This window comes from Ochotona curzoniae, unplaced genomic scaffold (genome assembly GCF_017591425.1).
Source record: "Ochotona curzoniae isolate NIBS_2020 unplaced genomic scaffold, NIBS_Ocur_1.0 scaffold_4506, whole genome shotgun sequence".
Lineage (NCBI taxonomy): Eukaryota > Metazoa > Chordata > Mammalia > Lagomorpha > Ochotonidae > Ochotona > Ochotona curzoniae.
The window spans coordinates 18,458,637-18,471,892 of NW_024467119.1; the positions used below are offsets into that span (position 1 = coordinate 18,458,637).

At 39.4% G+C, this 13,256-nt stretch overlaps 1 protein-coding gene across 2 annotated transcripts; it reads left to right on the forward strand.

The window, feature by feature from the left end:
• Window positions 1–7,643: 7,643 nt before the first annotated feature.
• Window positions 7,644–10,410, forward strand: CXCL8 (C-X-C motif chemokine ligand 8). Of its 2 annotated transcripts, none has more exons than XM_040966704.1 (4): window positions 7,644–7,808; window positions 8,318–8,453; window positions 8,723–8,806; window positions 9,178–10,410. In XM_040966704.1, the coding sequence occupies exons 1-4, from the start codon at window positions 7,745–7,747 to the stop codon at window positions 9,197–9,199; spliced, it is 306 nt and encodes a 101-aa protein (XP_040822638.1). In that variant the 5' UTR covers window positions 7,644–7,744; the 3' UTR covers window positions 9,200–10,410. The 2 variants fall into 2 exon arrangements, with proteins under 2 accessions (XP_040822638.1, XP_040822636.1); XM_040966702.1 differs by having other exon boundaries at window positions 7,645–7,808; window positions 8,306–8,453.
• The last annotated feature ends 2,846 nt before the right edge of the window (window positions 10,411–13,256 follow it).

Sequence of the window (13,256 nt, forward strand, 5' to 3'; positions counted from 1 at the left end):
TTCAACCCTGGGGTCTCATGCTCTATATCTGTCATGGCCGCTTGCAGCCACCGCTCCTGTGTTGCCACTTTCCACCCCTTGTGAGCCTATGTTGTGACCGCATTGCTATCTGCTCAGCCTTTCTCCTGAGTACCCAGGACTACGGAGAAACCAGCCGAGGCTTTAATTTATATCACAGGCCTGTGAGTGGCATCTATTACACAGATTTTTTTCCCCTTCCTCTACTTGCTAGAATCTGCTGGGAGTTAGGTGTGGGGACAACCCAGACCTATTTTGTATGTAATCCAAGGAATGCCACATCAGTTTGTTTTCCTGTGGGACTAGTGCAATGCGTTGATCCAGGCTTAGTACTTGCACAGCTCACTGCTGTCCGCCTTCCCTCCCCACCCCAAGAGATTTTTGTCACTGAAATAAAAATGTGCCAGATATGGCATTGTTGGGGATCTGGGCTGTGAAATCCATGCTGTTCCCACAGCTGCCCACTCGGGCTCTGACACTTTGTTTCTGTTAGTCTTCAGTTCTGTGGCTGGATTCACCTCCTGAGTTTGCAGTGACCTCCTCTTCCCACCTGACTGCTGGTGACGCTCTGATTGCCACTGGGGTGTCTGGTCACTGCAGCACTGTTGCACTGTCTCTGCTGCTTCCTCATGTCCACAGGTCTCCAGACATCCCTCTGCCACTGGCCTGCCCTCTCCCGCTTCCCAGCATCACACCCTGTCCGTTTCTCTTTGGCTAATCCTTCTCTGTCCATTTTAACCTATCCTCACCATAATCTACCATCTCGCTCTGTCTCCTTTTTCTTAAGGAAAAACAAACAAACAAACAAACAAAAAAAAACACAAAAACTTCCAACTCCAACCACATTACTTGTTTCACAACAAGGAGTGAAACAGCTGCAACCTTTAGAAGAGTCATGAGGAAATTGTGTTGGCAAGAGCACCGGAAACATTTTCTTTTCTTCCTGTTTGGGGGGTGGGGTGGGCATCTGTGGCCCCCAGCTCTAGGTTCTTCATAAAACCCATGTCTTGCTCGTCTCAGTTGAGAACTTGGAGATTTCAGCCTTTAAATAGCCATTGTTGGATGACGAGCACAGATTCTCTCAAATTTTTGTTAAATGTGAGGGTTGGGCAGGAGGCCTCTGCTATTACAGCTGGCCAAGGTCTCCAGGACTCATTCTCTGTCTGGTTCAGGTACACTGAACTTCAAGCAACAATGAGACAGGATTCTGGATCTGTCAGAAGGACTGCGCCCAACACTTTGACAGGAGGAGAGATTTGTCTTTTTTTTAATGGGTTAGAATAACAGCCACAACAACAATAACAACCTATTACAGCACCATGAAAAAATGAGCCACTGAGTAACCAACACATGAGTGACAAAAAGGAAACACAAAAGTCTCTTGGGAAAAATGATGCCACCGTGTAATCTATGAGCCAGCAATGAATTCAACAAGAGAAAAGAAAGTATTTGGAATAAATAAAACAGAAATTAAAATATTGAATTTTTTATTTTCTATGATTCAGTTTTATAGGAATAGGGATTCTCCCTTCCACTTTCCCTTCCTCCCTCCCTACCCCCTCCCCTATAGTGTTTTTCTTCATGTTATTACAATAGTACAATTCTTCAGCAAAAGTCACAAGTCTAACATTCTGCTATTTAAGTGTATCTTGGTATTGCAGAATGGAATACTTCGTGAAGCTAAGAACATAGAATAACACAGTGGATCCTTTTTCTATAAACCTTGTGATCAAATCGGAGTTAGTTCAGCAGTATCCAAGTTTACTGCAAATAGTCTCCGTTTTATGTTTTGAATATGATTTCCCCCTAATTTTCCATAACTGTTCAGGGTAGATGTTCCTGGGAAGATGCAACTCTTTAGAATACATCTGAACATGTCCAGCTCCGCCGAGCCATTTGGAAATCACGCTGATTTTTCAGAATCCTCCTCCTTTTGTTGCTATTTGTCCTACATTTGTTAGCTCATCAGGAGGTGAGCACGACCCTGAATCAGCTGAAGGACAGGATTTGTCTTAATAGAACCGCCAGACTCTGTATCAAGATCCTGTTCTCCAGTTTTCGAGAGCCTTTCCAGCAGGAAACGAGAGAAAGAAGAGAAATGTGCTCAAAACAAAGTGAACCTTCTAAACTGGGGAGAAGCTGCTGGAGGCAGCACAGGCTCCCTGGAGTCGGATTTATCCTACCTACAATCTGCTGGGTGTCCTTCTGGTTTTTTTTCTTTTGCATCTTTCATATGGGAATAAAGCTTCAAAATCCAGTGTTGTCGTGAATAGTGTACAAAAATATTATGTGCTTAGTACTAAGATTTTGTTAGTACAATTATGCTTCAGTGAGTCCAATTCAAACCCAGATGGCAACTGTGCCATTTTAATTTTTCTCATTGACCTTGGCTCTCCAGCACCTGCTTTGTTTCTTACCAGGTCTCTTGATCGCAGTGTTACGGGTCTGTGTTTATGGGCTGACTGTGTTATGTTCCACCTGCTCCACCAACCCACCTCTTTTAGTTTTTAAAATTGTTTTCCTGATCTACCCCCTCCCCACTTTAGTTTGTTTTTGTCTCCAACTCTGTGGAAGACCATGCCAGGGGATTTCCAGGTTTCTTTCCCATTCTTTGGGAAAAGGAAGTAGATGAAAATTTTACTCAGCAGGTTTGGGATGGACAGCTTTACTTTTATTGCAAAATTCCACTAGAACATTGGAATGGTGATATCCTCCCTTCCGCAGGAACTAAATGGAGAGATGGAATTTTCTGAGTTGTGTGATTCAATGAAGAAAGACATATCCTAGATGAAGTACCAAATGGTGAAGAATAAGCCACGCAGAGGAAAATGTGAGAATATGGACCTAAAGATTAAACAGACACAGTTGAGAATCTTTATTTCCTTATTTATCATAAATCTTGTGATTCTGATAATCTGGTCCTTGTCTCTAAATTCAGATATGAACCAAGTTATTTTATAACCTTATCTTCCTTTTACGTGAAAAAACAATTATGTAGTTTATTCTTAAACTATATGTCTATTTGGGCATACTAAAGATAATTGTGTTAGGATTTAACCATCCCTTGCCTGTCACCTTTGTCATTGGTATTGCCTTTGAATAGCTTCCATAAGAAAGTTCTATCAATGGGAACTTGCACTCATTGTTTAACCTTTTTGGATGGATTTGGGTTCCACTCCTGTGGATAACAAAAGCATGATTGTTGATATCTGTATTTCATGACCTGTGAGCATTTCTGCACTGTTTTACTTACCTATCCACAGCATATTGTCACTTCTTCCAGCTCTTAGAGATGCCTATAGGAGTTAGATAGCTATTTCACCAAGAGAAATTGCTGTCTGGTTGTATTACTATTTATCCACCACTTCCAAAGTAACATGTTAACTAAAAAGAGCTGTACTTTCCACACAGACATTCCTCTGAGACCACTGAAATAAAGGGATTGTTCCCAAGCAAGAACAAAAACAAAGACAAACCCTTTTACTTTCTTTTGTTGATAGGGCTTTTATTACTTGGAGAGGTTGTGAGAGTTGGGCAATTTGGGTTTTCACTGAAGAAATGTTTGTAGAGCACCTGTTACTGTGCAGGCGGCAGGAGGAAAGCTGGCCTGCAGGGTCAGTGAAGCAGGCATGGTCCTTGAACTCATGGAATTTCCCAGGAAAGTGGATGAGACACAGATGGGTACATGGCCTCATTATTGGCTTGAGAGCTTCTTAGTTTAACAGAATTCATTAGTGAAGAATTTGAATCTGCGTCTAAATTCTCTTAAATATTTTTAAATTTCTAAAACCAAAAGTGGAAAACAGAAATGGTTAAGGTAAAACTCATAAACAAAAATTTAAAAAAAGGTTTTAAGAGGGAGAGTAATGAACTCTAGGATTTGTACCATAAGGCTTGCTTTTCCTCTTATGCCATTTTATTCAACTTCCATTTAATCCCATTTTATCAATACTGCAAGTCTATACAAATAACAGATGAGAAAATATTATTATGCAAATCATACCATTTGAATTAGCTTTTGGAAATTTTTTCACTAGTTCCCTGACAATTCTTGTTGTATGAAATATTTGCCATAGGAAATAATTAAACACAGACATTTATCTCTACGCTTGTAATGAACATAGGAACATTCTTTTTTTGCCACATGATTTCATTTCTTCAACTTTTCCTTTTAACTCATGAGAAATAGGATTTATGAAACACATTTAATCATTATCATTTCAAAGCTATTTTTATAGAAGTGGGATAAATAATGCTTAAATATTTTGAGAATCAATTGGTATATACAAAATTCTGTTTTATAAAGAAATTAAATATCAATAAATGTTTAATTTTTTTTTCAAATTGAAGACATGATTAATTTAGGTCCTTAAATCTTTAATAAATAATTTTTCCACAACCAGGTCCTTTCCCTCTTTCTGGTTTCAAACTTCAGTGTTTTGAAAAAAAAAAATAGCATACAATTTTCTGTTTATAACACACAAATGTTAATAGAGCTATTAGAAGTGAAAAAAAGAGGTTTCAGTCATGAAAGGAGAATGCAGTCATATATAAAAGCTAAAAGGTCTCCTATATAAATACAATTTTAAATTCTTGAATGGCAAGCATTTGAAAGAAGTGTCCCAGTCCTATTCCAGGGGATTGATAGCTTGGAAGAGAAGAGAGGTAGCCTTGATTGAGTGCTTCTTCTGTTCCCAAAACAACTCAGGGTGTTTTCCAAAGGACTCCTCCTTTACACTTCACTGAGATCCTATATCACAGACCAAGTGAAGCTAAGTAGCATCCACTTACTACTATCGTAAAAAATGGAAAAAGCTAAGCCTAAAGACAGTTGGGCTTATTCCAACACGAATAATTAGCCTTGCATTTACATGATTATGACTTGCTCTTGTTCAAAACCCATATTGTTAGATGTTTGCTTTACCATCTTGTTGAAATTTTGGAGAAATTTGCCTTTTCCTTAAAGCATAGAGCACTTTTAGCAACACAGGCAACATGTGCTGAGTATATTTGCAACTTGATACCTGGAGGCAGTCGAATTTGGAGGGAAGATCTGGGTATATTTATGAAGCACGGAGCTACATGTTTCACATCTTGACATTATTTCAGAGTTTTACTGATTAAAAAGTCAATGGGATGATGTATGAGGATGAACAAACAGCATTTAAAATCAAACTTATTTCTATATGCGTAGCATTTTGTCTATTACTTCCTTACCCTAAACCTGCTGGGTTGAAACCAGTTTCCTCAAGGGAGAAGAAATTCTACAAGTGAGATGAGAATTTGCTTGAGACAGGAAGCTTTGAAGTCGTCTCAGATTTTAGCAGCATTCATCCCAGGAGCGTGGTCATCTGCTTACTCAAGGTCTCACAGCGAATAAACACAGAAAAGATTCAAACACAGTTCCATCCCACCTCAGAGTCAGAGTTTTCATCACCACAATCTGCTTTGCTACATGACATTGTTCAGGACTCTAGAACATTTTTAATTTTAAAATATTTATTTAAATGAGGTGGAGGGTTTAGATGGCTCAACACAGAAAAGAGACACCTAGAAGAAAAGAGTTCCGTATTGATGGGCCAAAGTGAAAGCCTCCCTTTGTTCTCGCTCTCTTCTTGAGTGCCCTCTCCCTTGCATGATTGACTAGTTCAATGGTTTTGAGAGGGTTTCTGGATGCTCTTCTTTGTTCGTTAAAGGATTCTCTCTGGAGGCTCCGGGCTTGGGACCTGGGACAGCTTAAATAAACAGCTCAAATGCTAAGTCCCATCATCTCTGCACTCATCTCCATAGGGTGATAAAACATCATCTGCATTTATGTACAGCTTCACACATTAGTTAAACTTTGTACTCCACTGCACTCTGTTTCAAAGTGTGACATTTTAAAAGAGGATTCGTCTTGCTTCTATTGCTACCTACAGTTCTTTTCCATACGAAGCAAGGAGTCAAAGTGCTACTTTCACATAAATGTGACGAAATGGGATTGGCCTTCTATCATTTTGTTTTTTTTGTCTATTCCCATTTCTGAGGATGGAGAGAACTCTAGGATCCTGAGCATTACATTGTGAGAGTTGTACGACTTTTGCAAAAGAGGTGTTTGGGCGTTGTAAATACTCCATTCCAACAGCAACAAACACAATGTGAGCATCAAGGTTAAATAGAAATCACTAGCTCCATTTCTAAGAAACAACATCAGGATGAGAGAATGAGCCCTGCAAGGCGGTAAGGAGAGAGAGCTGAGGAGAGGAGCATGAAGTGCCTTTGCGAATAGAGCTCAGCAAGATACAGAGTCAACCTTCAAGAGTGTTTGTACTCTCATCAAATTTGGAGCATCTTGATGGCTCCGCTATACCGAGTGACCTTAATGGGCATGAACCGAACCTGTTGTGTCAAGGAGCAACTGTAACAGAACGTGTCTTCTCTGCTAATCAAATTTCTAAATTACTGACGTAAACAACAATAGCACCTGAATTGCATAAATGAATATTTACTTTGCTATAAATAGTAATACAATCCAGGTACTACTTTTACTCAAGCCTTGGTTTGACAGGAGGAAGATAAAGAGATATAATCTTTCAAAAACTACCTAACATTTATAGAAAGCACTTAAAAGGATATTCACTGGTCGCAAACCCTTGTGTGGGCAAGTTCACTTCTCTACTGCACTTCCTAGGAAAGAAAGTTGTTAAACCAAACCAAGCTATTTATAAGTTGTGTACTTATCCAGAGGGCAAGACATCCTTATGGAAATGACTTTCTCAGGGCAGTAGCACTGAAAGTTTTTTTTGTGATTCTAGGCAGCTTCTCATGGCATCTCCTTGTTAGAAATTAACATTGGATTTTTTTGGATAAAGAGTGAGAAGGAAAGCTGGCTGAACTAGAGTTTGACCTTGCATTCTACTCACCCAAGGAACCTCACTGCACATTTCCAGGGGCATAAATACAGCTTGAGGTACCACATGTTTCTCCTTTCTCCTTCATTGCCCACAGCCCACCCATCCTCTAGCACCCAGATTGAATTGCTTCTGGAAGATTCTGTCCTGTGCTCTCAGCTGTCTGTCTACTGTGTAATACCAGCAGCCCTTATATTAATTTGATTCGTGATATACTGCACTCTAATCTCACCCATCTCTGATCCCCTACATAATTCAGAAAACAACTTGACAAATGTTTGTGGAACTATTTCAGTTCCTCCTATTCTGTTAGAATACCAAGGCTTTCTGAAAGTTAGAACAAATAAAATTGTTTTATAAGTCATCCAAAGACAGAATGGTGCCATAAAAAGGATGTTGCCATAACAATTTCAACAATTTCCTTGTTCTAATAGCTGCCACTGTGTTACACCACGTTTTGGAAAAAATATTTATCAATAAAAACATTATTGGCTAATAATTATCACCCTGGAAAGCTTCAGCATTTAAACTCTGCTTATTAAAATCTTATTAAAGATCAAAGAAAAGTTCAGTGATTATGAACATTTGATAAGGAGCCAATTAGGGAAGTCTGATGACTCAGACTTGGCTCGGGGTGGGGGAGGGGCAGGCGTGTGGTTGCATATTGTGGAATTTCCTCTGACATAATGCAAGGTTGAGGGTGCACATACTCTTTAGTATATAAGGCCATGTGAGCCCTCTGTTCGACACACAACTCCTCAGAGGCTTCAGACCGCCTAAGCTTCTAGGAAAGAGCCAGCAAGGAACCAGAAGAAACCACCTACTTGAGAAGAAACATGACTCCGAAGGTGGCTGTGGCTCTCCTGGCAGCCTTTCTGCTGTCTGCAGCTCTGTGTGAAGGTGAGTGCATTTCGGAGGCTTCTTGGAATGCTTGTCTCAGACGTAAATACAGGTTAGGATGTTGAGAACACACTGTGTCTGTTGCTTTTCTTTCATCTTGAGCATTAAGAATTTTACCAATGCAGAAATCATCTCTGTGCAACTCACATGTATATTGTATTAAATTATTAAAGAGTAAACTTCGTGAGAGGTTGTCAGTGAACCTTCCCCTGCAGTGTCCTAGAGGATTGTGCATTGTCTAGGGAAAGCAAAAGTAGCGTGAGGATGTCAATATCATACAAGTGTAACTTTTCATTCTTTATGTAGAAAGTCATTCCATTCCGTTAGTGATGATTGACAATTGAGGGCTCCCAGATTTCAGTATTTTTGAATGGGTCTGCTAGAAATGAGTTGCTTTTTTCAGACTATTGTTTTCCCCTAAATAATTATGTTGGCATTAAAAGGGGAGTACATTAGCATAGTTATGTCTAGTCATGAAATCATTTCATAATTTTTAGGTTTCCCCACAGCTGCGGCTTTGCCAGTGATTGGTACAGAACTTCGATGCCAGTGCATAAAGACACACTCTGCCCCCTTCCACCCCAAATACATCAGAGAATTGAGAGTGATTGAGAGTGGACCTCACTGTGCAACTTCAGAAATCATGTAAGTACTGACACATAACTAGATTTTTGCCTTAGCATAGACCTAGAATTGAAGAAAACAACAGAATACTGCAAAGTTGGGGGTACTACAAATTACAGTCATGAGCAAAAGAACGGAAAGCAAAAGTCTGGCTGTAAGACATTTACACATTGTAGCTTCCACCATTAACAACTTAGTGTTGTTTTAGGCTCGGATTTTATGTCTGTACTTCAAGGCCCATGATTTGAATGGGAAAGCTAAGTGTTCATTTTTACATCTTTTCATTTCAGTGTAAAACTCGTTGACGGAAGAGATCTGTGCCTAGACCCCAAGCAAAAGTGGGTGCAGAAGGTTGTGCAAGTATTTGTGAAGAGGTTAGTTTCTGCATTTTTCAAGCTATCCCCCAAGATATAGAGTCCAAAAGTCAGCCTATACATTTCTTGCTGTTTCTGCAAATATTTGTTTTTACATGTCTATTCCTTGATTTAAAGATGAATCCTTGTTACTCTGTCCAGAGACGTTTGGATTTATGGTTATGTCCTTGTGTCATTAATGAAAACCCTTTTTATCCTCAAGTTTCAGATGGCGAGTCTATCTGGTCCCACTATTTATGGTTGAGAGTAGAAGGCATTTCCTGACACATGAATATCTAACACAGTAGAGAATTTTCTAGAACCTAACTTTCTTTCGATATCAGAGCACTGTTAATATTCATATTTTAAATTAAATTAAATTTATTTTTCAGGGCTGAAAATCAAAATTCATGAAAAATCAAAGAATTCTCCATACTCTGCAAGAATTCTTCAGTGAAGATGCCAAAATTATTCAGAAAAGTCAATGTCAGCATTTCATGTACTACATGGCTCTATCATAGAGTGCTAGATAAAATATACGATTCTCAGCTAAATCTGAATTTCTGCAAAGTGAGTTGTTCTTTTCATTGTCCCATGCACGACATAGGACATATTGTATTGAAAATTATTGAGCCCTATGGTAACAACAAATAACTTTTAAAATATAAGAATAGCGTAGTGCATGAGGAAGCTATAAAAAGAACAAAACTTAGACCAGGGGCTAGGAGAATATCGAGTTGTTAGTTTTAGGAATGGATTTGCTGGAAGTGTGATGTTTCAAACATCACGTAGAAATGAGGGAACAACCAGTTTTGCTGAAATTCAGAATTAGCTGGAAATATTGGATGTTTTATTTGTTAAACCTGGCAACTCCGGTCTGCTGGATCTGTGAGCTTCATGTCAATTATCTTAATTCCTAAACAAGAGAAAACGGATCAGCCATATCCTATCTCACAGGGGTGTTGTGAGGATACAGGGAAGCACTTTGCATTTTCATTTTCACTTAAATTATTTTCAAGTGTAACTTATTCACTTATTTATTATTTATTTATTTAAGCATTAGATGTGACAATATGTGAACAGGAATTTGGGAGCACGGGTATGGGAGTGTTGTTGATAGAACAGCATGATGATATTAGAATGGATTTATATTTATTTTATTTAGTATAGGAGAGAACTTCTGATCAGGATTTGCAATGATAGCCAAAAGATGAACTTCAGATAATAAGTACTTTTGAAATTTTTGAGTGGATAATTGCTCATGTGAATTTTTTAATTGAAATGAAGGTCCTGGTTTTTATCTTCTTTGTCTTGTGTTGTCACTGCCGGATTCACTATGCAATGTTGTGTTGAAGCAAAGAATTTTCAGTTAAGATTCTCTGTCTCAAGACAGCAAAAGGCACCAGGCAATATGGGTTAAGTAATACTTGCTAGATAAGATCAATTTATTATGCACTTATAGATTCTTATAATTCAATGATTGTGATTTCAGACTTTATTTTTTGTAAATTTAAGATGATGTATTTATGTTCCCCAAAATTTCTTCTACTGTTTTTGATAGTATGGAAATATAAGTGTAATCATGAAATATTTAAAAATTAAAATATAACTTATTGTAGAAGTTACAAGGTGTTTGTCTTTCTTTTATAGTTTCTATTTATTGCAACTTTCATTTCTATTGAAATCATATTTTGATTTTAAAAACAGGCATGATTTGTGGGAAATTACACACCTTCCTTTCAGAATAACACTCCCTTCTGGAAAGGAGTTATAAGCCTATCTTCCACAGAATGTTGGAACGGTTTCCGCTCCCCAGAGGATACTGTGTTGCTAACAAAGCTGGCCCCAGATTTTGAATGAACTAGTCCATGTGATTGTGCATCTTTTTTTTAAAAAAAGATTTATCTATTTTTATTGGAAAGTCAGATATATAGATAGGAGAGGCAGAGAGGAAGATCTTCCATCTGTTGATTCACTCCCCAAATGGCCACAGCAGCTAAAGCTGAGCCTCTCTGAAGCCAGGAGCCTGGAGCCTCTTCTGGGTCTCCCAAGTGGGTGCGGGGTCCCAAGACTTTGAGCCATCCTCAACTGCCTTCCCAGACCACAAGCAGGGAGCTGGATAGGAAGTGGGGTTGCTGAAATTGGAACTGGCACCCATATGGGATCCTGGCATGTGCAAGGCAAGGACTTTATCTGCTAGGCCACCACGCCAGGCCCCATGGTTGTGCATCTTAACACAACTGTGCATTTGGTTAAATAGGAATAATGAGTACATGTTATAAAGCAGTTATTAGTACATGAGAAGAAAAACGGACACAACTAAGTTAAAGTACTTTAAAATACAACTAAAGATCACATATTTTACCAAAAAAAAAAAAGTTACCCTGAAAGGTAAAGTCATGTGTTTTCAAAAAATTCAGTGGATGTTTTAGTGACAGATGAACCTGCTGATAAAAATTAGAGACCTGTGTTTAGGAGGCAGGACAAAAGGATTTTGTCTGAAGTTTGTATGAGAGAAAAAACACATGGCAAAAGGGAGTGTTGGAGAAAGAGATGAAAGCCATGGATATGGGTGTGGAGGTATCTCCGAGTAAGTCACTGGTGGGCCTGTCCATACTCCAGGTTAAGGTACTAATTTGAATGTCGGCTACTCTGGACTTCCAATACATTTTCCTGTTCAGATTTGCGGCAGGCAGGGATGATGGAACAAGCACTTAGCTTCCTGTCACTTGTGTGGTAGAGTCAGGGTGCAGTTTCTCACTGCTGGCTTTGGGCTGAACCAGCAGTTATTTGAGGAGTTAACCAGATAATGCAATTTTCCTCTCTCTCCACTCTCTGTCTCCCCTACTCTGCCTCTCAAACAAACAAGTAAATGATTTTAGAAATTAGACAGAGTATGCAGACACAGCCCTGTGACGGTAGCCCCGAGAAATGAAGAGAAATAATAACAGAGATGCAAAAACCCAACCTACCAACTCTCATCGCCTTCCTACTCAAAATCCTTAAATGCCAGTCCAAATCTGTGCTACTTTGTTTCTGATCTAGTATTCTGCTATTACTTCTGGAAAAGTAGAAGAGGGCAGGCTAAATGCCTGGTCCCCTGCCACCTACGTGGGGGTCCAGGATGTATTTCCCGGTTCTGTATTCTGCTTGACCAAATCTAACTGTTAAAAGCAATTAAGGAGTGAATTACCAGAAGCATGATGCCTCTTTCTGTGTATATCTCTCTGCCTTTCAAATCAGTCAATCAATCTTTAAAAGCAACAGATGTCTGTAATTGTCCAAGAAGCCCCAAAACAATAATATGTAGAAAAGATTTTAACAGTGGAGACACTGTTGCGGTGCAACAGATCAAGCCACCACCTTAAACTCCAGCATCTTACATGAGTGCTGGTCGGAGACCTGGCTGCTCCACTTCCAATTCAGCTACCTGTTAATGTGCCTGCGTAGAAAGCAGATGATGCTCCAAGTTGCTGAGTCCCTGCATTCGACATGAGAGACCCGGACAGAGCTCCAGGCTCCTGGCTTCTGCTTGGCCCAGCCCCAGAGGTTGCAGCTATTTGGGGAGTGAAACAGCGGATGGATCTTGCTGGCTCTCCATTTCTTTCTTTCTCCTGTTCCTTTCTCTGCAGCTTTGCCTCTCAAATACTTAAAAAAAAAAAGAAAACAGAAATGTTAACAGCACATTTTCTAGCATGACCTAAGAACATAATATAATACATACCACCAGAAAATTTTGCGTAAGTCTCCAGATACTAGACTCTCTGTAACATGCAGAAATAGTGTCAATGGATGAAAATGAGATTATTTAAAAATTATTAAAATTTTAATAATATTGTAACTGGAAAGCAATAAGCCAACTTGGGGCTCTGTCCATAGTATGTTTGTGAAACCTGAAGCATATTATGAGTGTCAACATATTTCAAGGAACTGATTCACAGACTGATTCACAAATTTTCTAAGTAGGATTTGTTTTATGTTAAGATAGAATTCAACCATAAAAGACTAGATTAAAAAAATCCATACTTGGAAAACAGTCAACACTTCCACATAATTTTGCTGGTAAGAAAACATAGAGGGCCCGGCGCGGTGGTGCAGTGGTTAAGGTCCTTGCCTTGCACGCCCGGGATCCCATATGGGCGCCGGTTCTATCCCTGGCAGCCCCGCTTCCGTTCCCTGCCTGTGGCCTGGGAAGGCAGTCGAGGACGGCCCAAAGCTTTGGGACCCTGCACCCGCGTGGGAGACCCGGAAGAGGCTCCTGGCTTTGGATCGGCATAGCATCGGCCGTTGCGCTCACTTGGGGAGTGAATCATCGGATGGAAGATCTTCCTCCCTGTTTCTCCTCTCCTCTCTGTATATCCGACTTTCCAATAAAAAAAATAATAAAAATAAATCTTTAAAAAAAAAAGAAAAAATAGAGAAGAAACTAGTAGTTACGTATAAACACAGCATCGCGAATCACATGTGTAAC

Bases quoted from the DNA above. Each gene is read 5' to 3' on its own strand.
- CXCL8 (XM_040966702.1), top strand. From the start codon at position 7,745: ATGACTCCGAAGGTGGCTGTGGCTCTCCTGGCAGCCTTTCTGCTGTCT. The intron at 7,809-8,305 runs GTGAGTGCATTT...CATAATTTTTAG, and splicing joins GTCTGCAGCTCTGTGTGAAG to GTTTCCCCACAGCTGCGGCT. The intron at 8,454-8,722 runs GTAAGTACTGAC...TTTTCATTTCAG, and splicing joins TGTGCAACTTCAGAAATCAT to TGTAAAACTCGTTGACGGAA.